This window comes from Teleopsis dalmanni, chromosome 1 (genome assembly GCF_002237135.1).
Source record: "Teleopsis dalmanni isolate 2A chromosome 1, ASM223713v2, whole genome shotgun sequence".
NCBI lineage: Eukaryota > Metazoa > Arthropoda > Insecta > Diptera > Diopsidae > Teleopsis > Teleopsis dalmanni.
In genome coordinates this window covers 45,322,072-45,341,701 of record NC_051846.1, presented here as the reverse complement: position 1 = coordinate 45,341,701, position 19,630 = coordinate 45,322,072, and the positions used below count along the sequence as shown (strand labels likewise).

At 28.7% G+C, this 19,630-nt stretch overlaps 1 protein-coding gene across 1 annotated transcript; it reads left to right on the top strand.

Annotated features, from left to right (window-relative positions):
* The first annotated feature begins 810 nt into the window (after positions 1 to 810).
* On the top strand, positions 811 to 17,935 carry LOC119680524. The gene is made up of 4 exons (XM_038093373.1): positions 811 to 1,381; positions 14,838 to 15,647; positions 15,709 to 15,915; positions 17,567 to 17,935. Exons 1-4 carry the CDS (start codon positions 1,241 to 1,243, stop codon positions 17,933 to 17,935), a joined length of 1,527 nt encoding a protein of 508 aa, XP_037949301.1. The 5' UTR covers positions 811 to 1,240.
* The last annotated feature ends 1,695 nt before the right edge of the window (positions 17,936 to 19,630 follow it).

The window sequence follows — 19,630 nt, the reverse complement described above, 5'->3', positions numbered from 1 at the left end:
ATTCATTATACATTAGCCCTTTTTGAATGTTGCAAAACTCTAAGTTTGTTTTAATGAATTTTTGTTTACAATCATTCATATTTTTTTATGTTTCTAATATTTTTTTATTTTCTATTTACTTGTATTCTAACTGTTGCTATTAGTTGTGTTGTTGTTGTTGTTAAGCATTTGTAATGAATGTGTCACAATTCTCATTTGAAACAATGCCCAGAGATACCCAACTACTACAAAACAACAACAACAAACTATTATAGTAATAAATATTAGTAACGACAGCAACGACAATAGCAAAAAATTTATAAATAAATAAATAAACAAAATGTAGGGCTTCACGTGCATTGTTTTCCCCCGCACGTATACGTACATTCTCACACCTTGCGCAGCAAATACGAGCACAAGCAGTGCTGCTTTTGATTGTTGTATTCGGTTACTATTAAGACGAAGGTAGAAGTCGACGCTACTCAATTGTTTGCGTTGTAACGTTGACAATTGTTGCTTTGCTCATTGCCAGTTGAAAGTGCTGCAGCATGCAGTCTGTTTATTGTCTTCGAGCAGCGCACTTCAGTTAGTAAAACGCGAAACACTTAACAATTAAGTTAAGGAGGTGCACACAATAAGCTTGCGACCGCGACGTTATCATGTGCTTTGACTGCAAATTTTAGAATTCGTTGCCGATTTGTGCTTGAGTGCTTTTGGTTTCGGCTTAACTTTTCCGTAAAAATTAAGTTACTCTTTTGAGCCTCTTTTGTTTATCAATATTGTGTTTCTTTTTTATTTACTCTATTTCACATTTCTTAACAAACGTATAACAACAAAAGTGACAACAACAAATTCAAAACAACTATGGCAACAAAAACAATGGCAATAACAATGCATTATGCTACACATATTGATGCTTTTGTTGCTGTTGTTGTTATTTGTTATTTTTTTCATAACAAGCTTTGACAATTCGTACTCGTGCTAGCCCTGCCAGTCGCAATCGTTAAACGTTGAAGAAGTAACGGCGGATTCAAATTTTATGGCATGAGCAGGTTTACTTAGTGAAGTGCGAAAACAAAAACAAAAATAAAGAAAATCAATAAAAAAATTAGTACAAAATAAATTATTACTCTGATGTCAAAAAAATGATTATTTTATATAAAAAATAGTGGGTTTTAAGGAAAACTAAGTGTTTTATGTGAAATTAAAGTGATGTGTCCTATTTGTCAAACTCATTTACATTTTTTTTTTAATTTTAACAATGCCCAATATAACTTTTAAAAATTTCGGCGCAGTGGCGCACCAATTCATTGCTCTGCTCACTACAGTCTGCAATCGCGTAACAATGTTGATATGCCGAAACAAATCTTTTCAATGGATTGAAAGAAATATTCCAAAGGAGGTAAGCGGTGGTATCGAAGTTAAGTTTTATGATGGCAGCTTCTAACAAATTAACAATATCTTTTGTAAACAATTAAAGTTTATAGTGCTCCAAATACACTTTTTACAAGATACGTTGTATAATAAGAGAAAGAGAAAAAACTATTTCATAAAAACTACAAACAAAATCAACAGGCTAAATACTGTGGAGATACAGTGAACACTCTATTAAGCTGACATTTATTGTCAAGCAGCTAATTTTTGTTCGTTCAACAGAGTTGTCCGGCAAAAAAAGGGTTAAGCTATGCTAAATAATAATAAAAATAAGGTTATAAAAAAATTACTCTTCAAAGAGGAATATTCGTTCAATAGGAATATTTAAAAATAGAATTTTTACTGTATATATATATATCAAAGTTACAAATTGATCCCTTTATTAAGGGATTCATTTGTATTAATTAAGTCTACAATTTATCCCCCTATAACGAATGGAGTAAATAATGAAATATTTCTAGTCGATCATTTTCCTAATATTTAATAAGGAAATACAGTATTATTTTCTACTCTACTCTACCCTCTTTCTTCATACGTATCTCTATTTATTACAATCTATAAGATCTTCTCTCTCATTATATAAAATCCTACATGGAAAATGTTATATTTTGCACAATTGCTGTTTTTCTAGATGTATAAAGAAATATTTGTTTTATTGCTATGCATTTTTTATATAGTTAAAAATATCGACTATTGCAAAAATCTGATATATATCTGCTTAAAGATATATAGTTAAAGAAGACCTATTTTTCTTAGATGGTCTATAAACAACAGAACGGAAGCATTTTTTTCTTCGATGGAGATGGAGATAAGTCTGCAAATTAGTATATGTAAAGCAATAGATTAACAAATTCACAATAATTTGCTATATTTCGCTACAAATGTATTCGTATTCTTCTATAGTCTGTTCACACTAAACGAGTTAATCTGCATCAACTATTAATCTATCTTGAATTGTTGTTGTTATCCATATTTCTAAGCCTGCTAACCAAAAATTGGTGTAAGAAAACGATTTGTTTTTTTTTTGTATTTATCATGACTAGCTAACACTATTAAAATTTTAGATGTCACTTTTTTCTATATCACTTTTTAATTATGTCATATAAATATTACATATTTGCCTATCATACCACGTAAAACTGATTGCCTATTTTAATCTGTAAATATCAGTTGAATTTAAACGTGCGAATATGTTATAATAAATGGGTTATCTTTAGAATGTACTGTTTTCCATCATATGCATATGACTCTGCAAGCATGACTTTATGTTTAACAGTGTGAATTGGCTATGAAAAATATATTTCCTCAGGTGGCATCTCGGTTACTAGTCATTTAGTGGCTTATGACCCTGCAAGCATGACTTGATTTTTAATCATATGACGAGGTTATAACAAATGGATTTCATTAGGTGACAATTCTGTAACCAGTAACTTAGTTGGCGTAAACGGGACATATCTTTATCTACTCATATATAGCCAAATTATGTCTACTAAATGAACACTTAGTTACATTATCTATATCATAACTTTTTTTGGTTTCTGAGATGTGCTAGGGGATAAAGTTTTAGTTATGTGTATATATGTGTGTGTTTGTGTATATGACAATGAGTTTTTTCTTTTAATAGTATTATATATAAATAGTATTCATTTGACAATAATTTATATGGTATGTAATTTATGGGAAATCTTTACTAAATTATTCTAGGGTTTACAGTTTTTGCTTTATTTTTATTTCAATCGTTTTTAAATTTTTGATATTATAACTTTACGGAAATTTTTTGCATTGATTAATAATTAATAATAAAAAATGATGTAACTTAAATAATTATTGACAATTCAACATATCGTGATTCAATCATTAGTAATAATCAAAATTAAATGCAATTTATCCATTACTTTTACGTGATTAAATAAATTAAAATACTTTTCTAAACAAACTGAAATAATCTATTTTGCTTAGTTACTGTGAGTCAATAAATAATAATTTTTACATTAGTCAGTTATTTGTTATTTAGAAATAAATTATTTGAAAATAATTTACTTTAATTTTGTCTACAAACTTTTAAGTTTTTGTATTTCAAAAGTTTGCAGTCTCGAAAGTTTTTATTGCGATAAATGACGAAACTTGTTTTTTCTCTGTAGGGTGAAGTAAAGGTAGGAAGGATGATTTACCTGGCACATGGGCATGCATAAGGCACTAGATTCTTAATGGTTTTATATATGGATTTACGTATAATTTATAATATCCATGCCATTCACTATATTGTAATAATAATAAAAATAATCTTGCTCGAAGGATCATGTTGGTTCAATCATACCCTATGTTGGTTGTTATTTCTTCTGTACCACACATGAGCTAAAATATTTCTAATAAAATTGATCAAGTCAATTTAACTTATACAAAGATGTGGTTACAGTAAATTTTTCTAAGCGTAATTATTCCATCCGGTTCTAGATGTAAGATGTTGTAAGGCATGTAAGTGAAGTACATACGTATACAAATCAGGTGTCACATTTCTAGAACAGTATTCATATATCCAATTTTTACACAATTTAAGAAACAAAAGTCGTAAATACAAGAACTAACAAAATATGAATAGCTTTTGTTACCTACAGACTGTGTATGGTATATAAAAAGTATACTTTCAGTCATAACCTATTAATAGTATTTGATGTATTATGAGCTGCCATCAAATAACATAGCTTATAATCACCTACAATGTTACTAATTTAATATATGATTAAATGGAAATGTGTAAGAGTTCTTTGGACATGAAAATAAAAAATATGTCGCCACAAATGATCAAATATATTCTAAGTTATTTGAAATTGTGGTTTTGAGGTCACATTTTATTTTTCCAGATCGTATAAACGAGGAGAGTATAACAGCTTTTGTAGTACTCGCACAAATGCTAAGCATGGATGAATTTTAAGGTAGAATAATATTTTCTGTTGAGGTCTGTACATATTTCTTCGTTCAAAATATTTAAATTAGATCACGTAATGTAAACCATTCCCATTAAAATTCAGAGTTAAAAGTCCCTGAGATATGTATGAGTTGAAAAATAGTTTTTTATGTTTATAAATGCAAATAAATAACAAAACAATAAATATCATACAAGTACAATCTGAAATAATTTATAAACTTAATTGGTGTACTATTTTACATATTCTGTACTTGAAATCCTTTCCAACCATAAATTTAATATTAATTAAAAATTCAAAATGTTGTACTAGAACTGAAGTCCATTTGTTTGTTTCAATTTCTGGTGGATATGTAAATTCACGTTCTAAATTACAGACACGTTCAGTTCTGAGCAGAAGAATTAGTCGCGTGACTGTCTAACATTTTTTTAAACTTTCACATGTTCTGTTTACGTATTCAAAACTAAAATTCCGCTTTGATGACCCCTCACACTTAATAGGTTATGTCTATGACGGTTTGATTTGTTTTTACCAACTATTATGAGCTCGCAGACATTAATGATATATAAAATGCTACAAAAGAAAAACCTAATGTCAATCACTTGGTGCTAATAATGGGTGTGTGCCCTTTTTGCAGACAGCCAGTTTACGAGTTCCTGGTACGAGTAAGTGGCACACACCCTTTAGCATAGGTCATGTATTTGCCATACGTAACAAGTTCAGCATAAAATTCCCCATAAATATAAAAACTTTATACCTTGGAAATTTAGTTTTTAATTAAATTTTCGTAATAGAAAACATTTTATATCAATTAAAAATCTCCACCCAATACTTCGCTATTTTCACTTAATTTGCAAGTTATAATTTTTAAATTTCACTTATGGTCAGTGGTTAATATTTTATTGATATGGTCTTTAGTTTTAATGTTGCTAAATTTTACAAATTTTATTTATTAACTTTTTAGGAATTTCATTTATGCACGAATGCTGAATTTTGATTTTTTTTTACATTTAAAATCAAAATCGAAACTACGAAAGTTGTAACATGAATGTAAATAGTGTAATTATGAGTTCGAAACTATTTGCTTGAACATTTTTACGGTAGACTAAGCCTAAAATAGACATGTATTCAGACATAAACCGTTAACATTGGATGTTACTAATACGAGTATATATATAATTTCTTTAAGGGAATTATTTCAATATTAGGTGGTAATTCACAAAATGAGCCTAAACACAAATTTATTGCAATTTATTACTGTTTGGATTCTTTTAGTATTTGCATTGTCTATAAAATCTATAATTTAAAATACTTATAATTAGTAATGTTTTTATTTATTATTATTATACAATTATTCAAACATTTCGATGTTCAAACAACTGAATTCGAACATTTGGATTGTACTTTTCAAGTATTTTTAAGCTATTAGATATTCTAGTTTCTCAAAAAATCGCTAGATACTCGAAAATGTTCGTAGTATTAATAAATGTTGAAGCTACCTGTTCGTGTTCAAGTCATTTAAATATATTTAAGCTATTAATATATGATTCAGCTACTCATATATGTTCTAGCTACTCTATGTTGTAGCTAGTCAAAGGTGCTTTACTTTTTGAAAATGTTGGAGATACTCAATGATTTGAAAATACTCAGATATTTTTAGATATTTGAGCTATTAGAAAGTGTTCTACCTACTCGATGATATTCGAACCACTCGAGGATGTTCTAGCTACTTGTAAATACTCCAGCTGTTCAAGCTACTCATAGATGTTTGAACTGCTTAAAAGTTTTTGAGTTTTCAATGATGTTTAAATTATTGAAAATTGTTGGACCTATTTGAAAATATTTTAGTTACTCCAATATAATTTAAAAACTTAAAAATGTTCGCGCTAGTTAAAAATTTTTAAGCTACTCGAGCATTTCCAAAATAATTAAAGATTTCCGACCTACCAGATGTTGTTCAAGCCATTCAAAGATTTTTAAGCTGCAGAGAGATATTAGAAATATTCAAAGATGTTCCAGGTACTTTTAAATGTTCAAGTTACTTAAATATTTCTAGTGGATAATAACAGAATTCACACTAAAATCATGAGTAAAGGTTTATATATTTGAAGATAAAATTCTACATATAAGATAAGTTAAGATCATCATGTAATGTTCTATTAAAAAATTATTTATCTTCAAAAAATATCTAACATCAAAAAAAAAACAATCGGAATCAGTACTTTCGATGCTTCTTGTATTTTACTTGTCTAATAGTTCCATGAATGCTAAACGAGCGAGAGGAAATCAGTTATTGGCAATGGTGAAAAGGAATCAACTTGTGTAAAAGTATTATCTCAAGCAGTTTAGTAAAGAAAACAGAATAAACTCACGGGTCTATTAATAAATACAATCTATGATATTTCCACAGATATTGTTCAGTTGTATCTTTTTCTTCTTCATCCCACTCAACTATTCTTATACTGTGACTTATATTTAATTTGTTATAAGAGATTTTCTATGATAGCTAAAATACATATATAACTTTTTAATAATAGTATCAACTAAATAAAAGCATAGTTGGTATTGAATCAAAAAATCAACTATTACTATCTACTAAAGTCTTTTATAGTTTCGAAAATCATAATTTAATTAATTAATTAATTTTAGTAATTTGGTTTTTGGACTTCTCTCGTTAACTTGTTGAAAGTTCTTTTTCCTATTTTTGGACTTTTATCAAATTCTTTTGGAAGATTTTTTTGTGAGTAAAAGTTTCTCCTTAGCATTTGCCAATGATATTTGTTGTCCTGTTTTTCTTCAAGCAGCACAAGTCTTATATAATAAAATACCTTTAATAAATTATGTTAAATATAAGTCACATCATATTTACATATACGATAGGTTAATTTTGTCCCAAAACCTTCTTCCACCTGTTGGGTGTAAGTTTTAATTTACGTTTTCTATTAGTTCGTAAATCCCTTGCGACTTTGATGTATTAGTCGATATATGCTTTTGAAATGTCGTCACTTCATGCGTACCTTATTATTTTGATCAGCATTTTAAAATATTTATATATTATGTTAACCTTAAAAATGGTAATTAATGGTAATTTTTATTTTATATAGTCCTTTTGACAGAACCATCAGTAGGAAAGAGAATAGTGTAGAACAGTGAAAACATCAGCAATTGCTTTTTGCTACTACTACATCTTTAATTGTATACTTTTTGTTGTATATTGTTTATATATTACATAGCTCTTTATTTATTGTTTATCATTTAGAACTAAATTTGTAAAGAGATTTCAGTGTAAATATCCGTCTTATATGTTTCTAAAAACAGTTGTGATAATACTTCGCCTTGAGGAAAAAGTCAAGGTTTTTTAGCTAACCATACAACTATTTCGAGTTTTACTAGATAGAGGACTTTTTGGAAATCTTTCTTGAATTTTATTGTTTGTATTAACAAGCATCTTTCTTCAATTCTATTAAACCTTTTAATTCTTTCTATCGAAAAATAGAAAAAAATTCTATTAAAATAAAATTTCACTTGTCATAATTGACTTTACAAAATCAAATTTAAAGTTATTAGTGGTTTTGTTTTTTTTTTGAAAAAAATTATTTTAAAACTTAATTATTCGTATAAAAATTTTTTCCTCTTCACATCCATTTAATCCTTTCTATTAGAAAATAGTTTCTATTAACAAAATAATTTTCCTTATCACTATTGACTTTACATAATCAAATTTAAAATTGTATACTGTTGCTACCTTCTATCTGCCTTCTATTTTCTATATTGATTTGAAAGTTTCTACACAGAGAACATTAATTCAATTAGAGTTGTTTTACAGAATAAAAGGACCTTTCTGCATTATTTGCATACCATTAACAACATAAATGAAACGCACTGTTAATGGACATGAGTGGGAACTACTACTGTCTACTGCACTTGTGTCTGAATTTTGCGTTCTATTTATGGCAAGCATTTATAGAACCGCAACATTTGTTGGCAGATAGAAGATTACAGATAACGTCACACTGTTTACAAGCATTCGTCACTCCCATACGAAAATAAATTAAATTATGCTCCTAATCCCTTGCGACTACGTACATAATTACTAAAGTAAAGAAAGCCCAAATGCAAATTATACCAAATTTTACCATGAAAACTAAAAACTTACAACTTCATTGAAGCCTAAAATTACTGAATACTGAATAGATAGACATTCTCTCTAGCGAAGCTTAACTACTGGAGCACGCAAGTTGATAGTTTCGGTGGTTGTTTTGAAGAAATATTTGCACTTGGTGCAGGGAAGATCGTGCTAAGTTTTTAGGTATATTATACGTCCGATGTGAAGGTGTGTTCTCAACGCTATGTGTTGTGTATTGTATATTGTATATTGTGTATCGTGCGCTTCAAATTTTATTAAAACTTACAATGTACATGTCAGCTAGTCATTTCTTTATCCATTCAAGTATTTCAGCAAACATCGTCAGATACAGACAATTCAGATACATAATTCATTCATTCATTCATTCACTTATTCACATGGATACGCTGCCATGTTTTGTTTTAGTTTTTAGTTTTTAGTTTTGAGTTCAGCGTAGTTTTCAGTAGGTTTTTCTTTTTGAGAGTTTGATTTTATTTTAGTTTGTGGAAAACTCGCGAATCGCTTTGAACTCGTTTTCAGTGGGTTGCGTCCGTTCGAACGGTTTTCAATACTTCACTTTTGGTTTTATCTTAGAAAAGCAAAATGAATTCGTTTGTGAAATGTGTTATGTGTTATGTGTGGATTTAAATAAATTCATTGAAGTTAACGATTAGAAAAAATATTATTGAAATCGTTTTTCATTGAAATGTAATGCAAACAAAGTGCGTTCGCTGTTAACTGCATCATTTGTCTTAGTGCAGAGTGTAGTCCCCAATACCGAGTCCGTCCATCGATGCACATTGCGGGCCAACAAGGCCAACCGATGTGCGGCTAAGTCGATATCATTTAAGCCATTTTTAAATTTTTATTGATAAATTGCATGTTGGCTATTTCCGTCGTGACCTGCGTTATGCAAAAATTCAAATGTAAACAATTTGCAGTTTGCAATTGAAAGGAAATTGAGAAAAGTAAATATGTGAAATGAATATGCGGTCTATCAGATACAGTCTATCAGTGTCTGTTCGCAGCAATTTCAATTTCAAGTTGAACGATTGCGATAGAATTTTTACACAATTCATAAGTTCACTAACTCAAATGTGATTAATGGTTTTCATAATGATGTGCGAAGTAAATATATTAAATAAAATAATAAGTAAATAGAATGTTGTGCTAAATTTGAGATTGTAAAACAAAAAATATAAATATTTTTTAAAATTTATCATAATTTGAACCAAATACAAAATGCGTTGAGAATTTTGTGTCATGTCTCATGAACAATCCTACATTCTTAAAATAAATAACTTTGTTGCAGTTTTCATTATGGCATATATAATATTTAAAATATTTATGAAACAATACACAAACTTTCGCTTAAATGAAACAGCTCCACTGTTTTTAAGACAACAATTTCCTGCAATTTTGGTAAGAATTAAATAATTTCTTTTTGCTATAACATAAATTTTAAAAATATTTAGTCCGTATGTCAGATTTTATGCATACATAGTATATTATTTTAATAACCTTTAATTTTGAGATTCAAGAAAAATAACATCGCATGGATAGTGGTATTGATGTACAGAATATTAGAATATCAGGCCCTTGCATTCGAAAAAAATAGTTAGTTATACAATCATCTATATCTGGAAAGCGATTCAGAAAAACTGCTCAAAGCTGAATTAGTTGTCGTAAAAAATATCATAGTTATGATAGAAGAAGTTATTAGTTATGACAAAGTACACACAGCATAAAAACACAAACAACACAAGTTCAATCCGATCACCAAATACTTTTTACACAAAGAAATGCAAGGCAATTGCTCTATGTTTGCATCAACTGTTCAAATATTTCTCCTATGATTATGTTAAGAAATTGTTTTTTACATCTTCCTTGATTTTTAATTCGGTATTATATGTTCCGAATTGAAATTAAATGCATTTTCATAAGTTAGAGAACATGATTTCTGAGTTATTGCCGCACAACTAATTAATTTTTTATGTTGTGTACTGGTCCATTTTATATTTTTGATTTTGATGTCTTATTGATTGGGTTTTGAAAATAATAGTGGTTTAAAGTTTTGCGGCCCTATGCTGATTTTAGGAGTTAATATTTTTGAAAACGAAAATTTACTTTTATTTTCCAAAATATTCGATATATTTTTTGTAATTAATATTTTTGTATCATAGAATCTTACAGATATCGAAGAGAGTCTTTGGATCATGGACCGTTTTTTATAATGTTCTTTTGAAAAAGCCAGCTTATTGTTACATACAAGTATATTGTGAAGAATACATTAAAAGGAGTACTCCGGTTACTTCTATTAAAACGTTTACACATCGAGATAAACACACTAGCACTCGAAATTACCACATATGGTATTATGGACTTTTCAATTTAAATAAACTTTCATAAGTTTGCTGAAAATCAATCGAAATTGAACATATTTCTATGTTACTATCATGGGTTTTATAAGAGAAAAGTACGTTTGTATTCCTGCACTTTGAAATAGAATAACATTTGTTCTTTCCGATAAATTTTATGGAAGACAACTTTTTGGTAGGTTTTAGTAAATTAACAAGTCTTACATAAAAAAATGTCTCATTTTCAAAAACATTTTCAATAAATTTATTTAAAGAATTAATTATAATAATATATATCTCTATAATAGTCCATTCGGATCTGAAATCATTCCAATGCTTTTCTAACATATCTATATCAAATAAATTTTTGAGACATTTACAATAAACAACTATTTCGGATAGTTTTTTTACATTTGAGTTGCATCTCTCAGGTGTATAAAAATTAAAACAATCCGAATTTTTAAGAAATTTACATATTTCCAGATGCACTAAAATACATTTTTAGAACGGTGCTGTATTGTAATGCAAGAGAACTTTCTTCTACTGTAGTTTCTTCTCATAATGATTCTTCTCATGTAGTTTCTTCTTTTAACCACAGTTAATGCTATTTTGTTTGCGATTATAATTTTTAAACGCACTAGTTATGGAATTTAATATAAACTATAGATAGTTTATTACTTCCTCTTCGAAGTAATTGATAGATATTTTTACTATACAGAGCAAATTTCTAAATACATATGGCATAACTACACCGCCCGGTTATTACTCAATTGGAATATGCTCAGAATATGACCCAGAACTTATTCGGTTAATCGTGGTTGAAAATTGGTTTATGGTCGCGTATACTAATTTAATGCTAACTACTTTTCTGGCGTCATTTAAAACACTCAAGCCACCGTTCTGATGTATGCATATATTTCTTTTATATAACTAAGGAAAATATAAAGCAATTATTTAGAAACTTTTCAAGTCCTGATAAAAGGTCAATGTTCTTTTGTTCTCGATTCAATCCAGTTTCTCGGTTCAATCCAGTGCATATGTAATTAATTAACAGATATATTATAATTTTTATGTTTTTAAGATACATATAAGATAAATATATGTTTTTATTATAGATCAATTAAATCATTCTGTATTATCTATTAAAAAAGCGTAGTTATAAAAGTTATTAAATTTCTTTTATTGATTTATAATTTTCGTTTTTAAATAAAATTTGTTTTTAACTTTTATTTAGTAAATTAAACAAAATTGAAAATAATTAAATTGAAAACAATTGATATCTTTTTTTAGTTCGGTTTCTGGTTTTTATTCGATTTACAATTTAGGTCCGATTCCAAGACTTAGATTAAACATGTTTTTTTCTGATTGAATATGAAAACGAATTTTCTATAATAAATAGTGTTGTGTTAGAGCACTTGTAACATAATTAAAGCATTATCTAAATATAATATACTCTAATTTGTTATATAAGTACTGTAATATTATTAATGTTGTCGAACATTTAATATAATGTGTAGCTAAAGACTATAAATTAATTCTGACTAAAATTAATTCGAGTTGGTTACGTCTAATCATTTAAAACAACTTGAATTGAAGTTATTATTTAAAGTAAAGTTAAAAAATCCATAAAAATGATATAATTTGTATATAATAAATAAACAATACTTTAATTTAATATTTTTTTTTGTTATTCTGTCCTTTATTATGCTCAGATATTAATTAATTAATTCACTTAAATCTACTTATAGTAATCTTTTCTATAATCGTTTGAAATATATAAAATAAGTATAATAATCTTTTTTTACTTTACGTTACTTTAAGTTATCAAGGCATTATTACCTATCGATTCATAATTTTTAGTACTATATATTAAAATAATAAAATAATAACTATAATAAAATATAGTATTTTATATTAATATATAGTATTAAATTAGAAAATCACTTAGAAACACAAAAGATAAAAAACAAACAACCAATTTATTTTTATAGTATTAATTATTATTATTTCTATAATGTGGGCTAAGATTACTTCTATATATTATTACCATCCCATGTTTCTTTAGTTTATTCCAATATGTTCAGATATAATGTCTTTTCTTAATTTTGTAATTTGAAGTTCAATTTAAAATTACAAAGAAATTTATGTACTATATAAAATTAAGTACTGATATTTTTATTTAATATAAATACATTTTAATATAAATACATTTAAATCTAATATTAAATTAATAAGCTAACATAAGCCAATTAATGAATTATTAATGCCTTTTTTAAACATTTTTAGTAACTTCATGCGAAAATCATTTTTATGGAAACTCTTTTGAAAAAACTTAATCTTAAAATGTTAATATTTATTTTCTTCAGTTTATTGTAAAAAGAGCAAAGGATAAATATTTATTATTTAATTATAATTTTTCTTCATATAATGTATTCACATTGTGAAACAAAGTCTGCTTCTTTACGTACTTTTAGCGCATCTTGCTATAATATTACGATGGAAATTAGAAATTATAATGGAATATACTACTTTAGTGTTTCAGCGACCCTTTGCTAACTTCCTGAATATCGCAACCCTATTATATTATATAGAAATAAAAAAGCTAATGTAATAATAAACATCCATTTTCAATTATATATTTATATATTCCACTCCATTATCCATGGCAGTACTTGTAGTTTCGTTGAAAAGTAAATCTCTCCATTTATAAAATAACACATAAACTTGACTTTATACTAGGAATTCCCTTCAGTTAAGTGAAGACAATAGTGCTGTATTATAATATCCTTTGTCCCTTTAAGCGTAGAAGTTTTATGTCTCAAATGCGCCTGCTCCTGGAAAGCGCCATCTGACGACTATATGAGTCGGCAAACTATAGACAAAAGCTTCTTTTGTTTAGTGGCAAAGTAGGAAGTGTAAGCACCTAGGAAACAATAAACTTTAACTAAATTTCATAGAGAAAAGTAAACAAAAAATGTAAAAGTGTGATTAATACAAATCAGTCTGGTGTGAGCCGCTTTGTAACCTTGCTCGAAGGATAAGCAAAATGGCAATAAATAAAATTAAGATGATTCGATATAGTTTTCAATTGTGAAATTAGCAAATCAAACAATTAACTGCAAAGATACAAAACTATTTTTAACTTCAGATACTGCAGTGGGGATATGTATTTTCTCAAAAAGAAGGTGAATTCATACATTTTTCAGTGACTTTTTGATATTATTTGTGCGAAGGTGTTAACCACAAAGAGTGGATTTGTTATGGAAGGAACGCCTTAAGTCACTCAAAGTTAAAACAAAACAATGCGGTCATCACAAAGGATAAATTTTGTTTGTTGTGGCCAAATGTCACAGTATGCCAATATGCGGAGAAAGTGAACAGTACTCTTGACCTACGTCAATCAAAGAAATGTGTTTTCCTTTTTACTAAATTTAGCGCGATTTGTTACTATTTTTGCCGTTCGTTTTTTAAGTCATGCAATATTTTTATGTACATTTTGTCATGAATATTGTGGGTGGTTCCTCAGTGGAAAACTCTCTGATGGGCCGCTGTGTGCAAAATGTCAGCTCTTAAATATGTTTTGTTGAATTCAATCAATGTTGCCCTCAATTGCTTCTTAACAATCGATTTTTGTTGTTTTCTTATTTCTAAAACAAATATTTTTGTTTTCTCATTCAAATCTTTTTTGCATGTTAGATGCGCCGGTAAATTGTCTATGTGTACATTACTTACGGTACTTTTTTAATAATAATTATTTTATGCAATATGTAGAATACATAGAATAATTAAAGTTATAACGTAATTTAAAAATTCAAATTACCATACAACAGAAACATATCTAGCACGCCATAAAGACATAAATAATTCATAAGTTTTAAAGAATAAGAAAATAATTATTATTACAAAAACTTTTGTAATTTTCCAACCCAGTTTTAAGTCAAATTTTATTATTAATTATTTTTTTTTTTTGGTTTTGTGCAAAAATCATAATTCAATGTTCTCCTTTAACACTTACAGGGTAGCATACCAAATAATGTTAACAGCAACCTTAATCAGCTCAATTCATTGGATTCGCCGCCAGCGGTGGAGGAGCATGAAACTGCACAACTGGCGCACAATAATGCCAGCAACAATAGCACCAATGAACAGTATTTGACTCAAGTGCTGGTGGTGAATGACACGAAAATTGATGCACCAACACTGCCGGCAAACGTTGAACCAATAGCACGAATAGTTTCCAATGGAAATGAGATCAGGTCGGTCATTATGGCGCATTGCAACGTCACTGCACCGATTGCACGTGAGGAAGAAGCAAATTGTGTTTGTGCCACAGAAAATATCGAAAACGGTAACGTAGACAACGCGGTTAAGCGCAGTAAATCGCGTGTTCGTAACTATCTGAAGAAATGTAAAGACCGTTTAACTGGTCACTGTAATCAATCAACAAATCTGGAATCGATTACTGAATCAATACCAACAACTGTAACAACAACAACAGCTGCAATAACAACTACAGCAACAACAACAACAAATGCAACAGTCAACACAATAACAGATACAATTACTGCATATTCTCCTCCTGTAGTCCAAGCACTTGGGACAATATGTGAAAGATCTGTTGAGTGTTTAGCGGAGATGAATTTAACTTCATTAGATGCTGCTGATGAGGATGAATGTTCCTATGATGATATTAACTTTAGTTTAACCTCATCTATCACAATGACGGGTAATGAAATTAATCCAGATAATTGTGATAATGTAACGCTAAGTGAATTAAACTGTGACACTTCGATTAGGGACGAACGATTGGCGCGAATGTTACAGCTGGTAATTATTTCTGTTTGTTTATAACTTTTTAATACTTAAAGTTGAAATTTTTTTATTCAAGAAACCTAATGTTAGCGATTTGATTGATAAACATCTGTCGCATATTTATCCTGTTTATTTTGAATATACACGCGAAGTTTTAATACTTCAAGCCTGTGATGTACTAATTTCTTCCTTTGACGGCAATCTTGAACAGTTTGAAGAAGATTTCTTACTTAGGTACGCAGAGATTGCATCCAAGCTCAAAGAAAAGCACACAATTGGAGAGGTAAGTTTCAATTTTTTATTTAGATTCTTCTAAATAATATAGATTAATATAGAAATTTAGATACTAGGTTATTAAAACAATATTTTTGTCTGCAATTTAAATAAAATGTAAGCCCTTCTTTTTATTACACTAAATATAATGTCAAGAAAATGACATTAATGCTTAGTATTAAAAATGTTTTAAATAGATACGAACCCATTGGATTTTTCACATATATATATGTACATGCATATAAAGAATTTCTGTCACCAGAGCAGATTAAGAACTCTTCTCTAGATTTAGTTCTAGACTTTATTCACAAAGCTTTAAGGGGCTTTGTTTAATCAATAGTGAAACCGGTACAATAGGACTCTTCTGGCCGCAGTACCGGCTGTTGGGCAAGTTTCATGTCTTCTCTTTATTATTATTATTATTATGTACATGCATTATGGATATATTTATACCATATGTGTTGTGTACATGTTTGTTATGTATATCTTATATATATATTTCTTCTGTACGTGTGTTGACAGTGAACTCCTCCTAAACGGCTGAACCGATTTTGATGAAATTTTTTGTGTGTGCAAGTGGATTGAAGGAAGGTTTAGATTCACAATTTGGCCCACTGGATAATGTCTTTTTATATAATTTTTTATTTTTTGGTTTCCATGTACATTTATATTAGAAATTTAAAATTTATTCATGCTTACTTTGATTTGTTTAAAAAGTTTAAAATCTCTATAATGAATCGTAAAACTGCCGTTGCATAGCTTAAATGCATTTAAATTCCGCAGTATAATTATAGGTGAGCCAATTTTTAATCTTAAGTTATGTGGTGGTATTCCTGGTAAATCCAGCGAATTCAAAAATTCCACAGGATAGTTGAACGATTCATTTTAGAGTTTAAACTTTTTAAACAAATCAAAGTAAGAATGAATAACTTTTAAATGTCTAATATAAATGGACCAAATTGTGAATCTAGACCATCCTTGAATTCACTTGAACACATACAAAAAAGAAAAATTATATATATAAAGATATAAATAACGTACAAAAAACAATGCCACGTCTTCGTGGACAAGGAGAAAATATTGGTCGAGCGACTCTGAATTCACAATTACTCCAGAACCGTCGGTTAAATAGATCGGCAGAAAACAATGAGAATGTAAAAAACCAGGATACAATCACACGTCTTAATGAAAGTCAAGAGCAACGCAAATAACGCCTTCGAGCTAATGCATTGAGACAAAGACTGGCCCGTCCACGAGTCACCGACATATTCAGAACACGTGAACAACAGCGTTTGCAAGTGTATCGGGCATTGACACGTTCATCATTTCATCACCTTGCGTTTGAATATGAGTCGGTTATCGACTATTCGTCACATTCACGAATTGTAATCGGTGCTATGAACAAACAGTGCCAACACTGTCATACACTCAAATACAAAGGTGAATCGGCCGGTTTCTGCTACACATCTGGAAAAGTTGTATTGCCACCATTGAATTTGTCGCCAAAACTATTGAAAGCACTATTGGCTGGAGCTACATCTCAATCTAAATTGTTTTTTCGTAAAATTCGCAAATTCAATTCGTGCTTTTAAATGACATCATTTGGAACAACAAAAATCGTTCAGAATGAGATTGGTCGCAATTTTCAATCAACGCTTAAGATTCAGGGCCAAGTGTATCACCAAATTGGTTTTTTAATGCCGATGCCCAATAATGATCCCAAATTTCTGCAAATCTACTTCATGGGTAATGAGAAGCAGCAAAGAAACGCACGTTGCCAGTACAACCATATCGAGCAGATGGAGGAGCAAGAAATTGTGGGTATTTTAGAACCGTTTTTAAAAAATCACAACCAGTTGGTCCAGTTGTTCAATACCGTTTCAAACCGACTGCTAAACGACAACTATACAATCGTCATAAAAGCAGACAAAGTACCATCTGGGCAGCATGCGGGCCGATATAATGCACCGACTATTAATGAAGTTGCAGTTGTTATGGTTGGCGACGCATTTGAACGTCAAGATATATGAATACAACGCAGAGATAACACAGTGCATACGATTGATGACAGTTATCGCTCTTACGACGCTTTGCAATATCCATTGATATTCTTTTTTCATTTAAAATGTAGTGCTTATAAGGATTTGAAAATATTTTTTCAAATAACATAAGTAATATTTTTTCAAATAACACAACATAAGTAATGCATGTGGACTTTTTGTAGTTCAAAAGAAAAAATCAATTCAAAATAATTTTCGTATTAAAATGCTAAAGGTTAAGTTGAATAACAACAAATATTATAACTCAGCTGAGCCAGGAAAATTAATTGCAAGGGGAAACAACGTTCGCCGGGTCAGCTAGTTATTTATATATATATTTTATTAAATATATATTATAATATATATTATATTAATATATATTATATTAAATTTAAATCAGATATAAATCCCATATGTGGCTAGCCAAGAAAAAAATAACATAAACAAAAATTTCTTATGTATAAATAATTCTTTATTTATTTAATACAATAATGTGCTTTTTAATTTGATCTAGAACATATAGCGTCAACAAACTGAACCCAATTATTCTTGTCTGCGGCGACAAATGCAACCCTTTGCCAGGTTTTACTTTGCACATTACTCTCACTACGAATTAGTCTATTTTTTAAGGAGGCTGATACTCCAGCGGGTTCCGTTCTTGAATTTTCTTGCGATTTTATATATGATTCCAAGTCCATTTTCTTTAGCAGATTTCAATTTTGATTGAGTAGAAATTTACTAAGTTTGGCATATGTATAACATCTATTTAAAGATAAAAATTGTTTATCAATTATTAATATTATATACATGGTCATGTCAATTAGATGTGTCTTTCATATGCTTACAAAAATTAATACCTACTTTTCTGCTGCAATATCGAAACTCAATATATCAGAGTTTAAATAGAAACTTTTCAGGAAATTTTTCTTTATTATGCTTTATTTTAGTGCGATTCGCAGGCACTTTAACTGTTGTCGTTTTATTTTTTCTTTTAGTGGAGAGCAATACCACATTAATGGTTAATTAATACACTAAAACATTAATGGTTTTAGTGTAACTAGCTGCATTTGGTCTATTATAAGTTTCAATATATTAATTTTATAAATAATTTAATTGGAACACAAACCCTTTAAAATATGCCAAACCAATTTATATACTATATATAATGGTTTTATTTATTAATTGAATAGTTTTATGTAAATTTTGAATAAGTTTTGAAAAAGACTTCCTTATATGAGTTTTTGTATGTCCTCAGCTTTTTTTAATTCAGTTTCAGAAGAACCATTGGTAGTTCTGATCAGCTTGAAAATTTTGTGATTTCTCATTAATTGTTTAAATATATAATAAGATTGTTTCAAATAGTTATATACATATTTCGAAGAAGTGTTGATTTATAAATCATTGTACGGGTATTGTTGAGTATCCATTTGAGATTGGCTTGGTATTTGCTTGGTTTTACCAAAACTTTTAAATACTAATACTTTTTTTCGCAACAAGTAATGTGATATCAATAGGATCGAAAAAACATATATAAAAATTTTTTAGGAATATACTTTAAACAGAAAGATATTGAATTAATTTTATAAATGCAATCAATATATTTAATTTATAATAAACTTGCAATCAATAGTGATGTTTTATAAAACGATTTGCGTATTAGTGAATTGCGAAATATGTGAACAATAT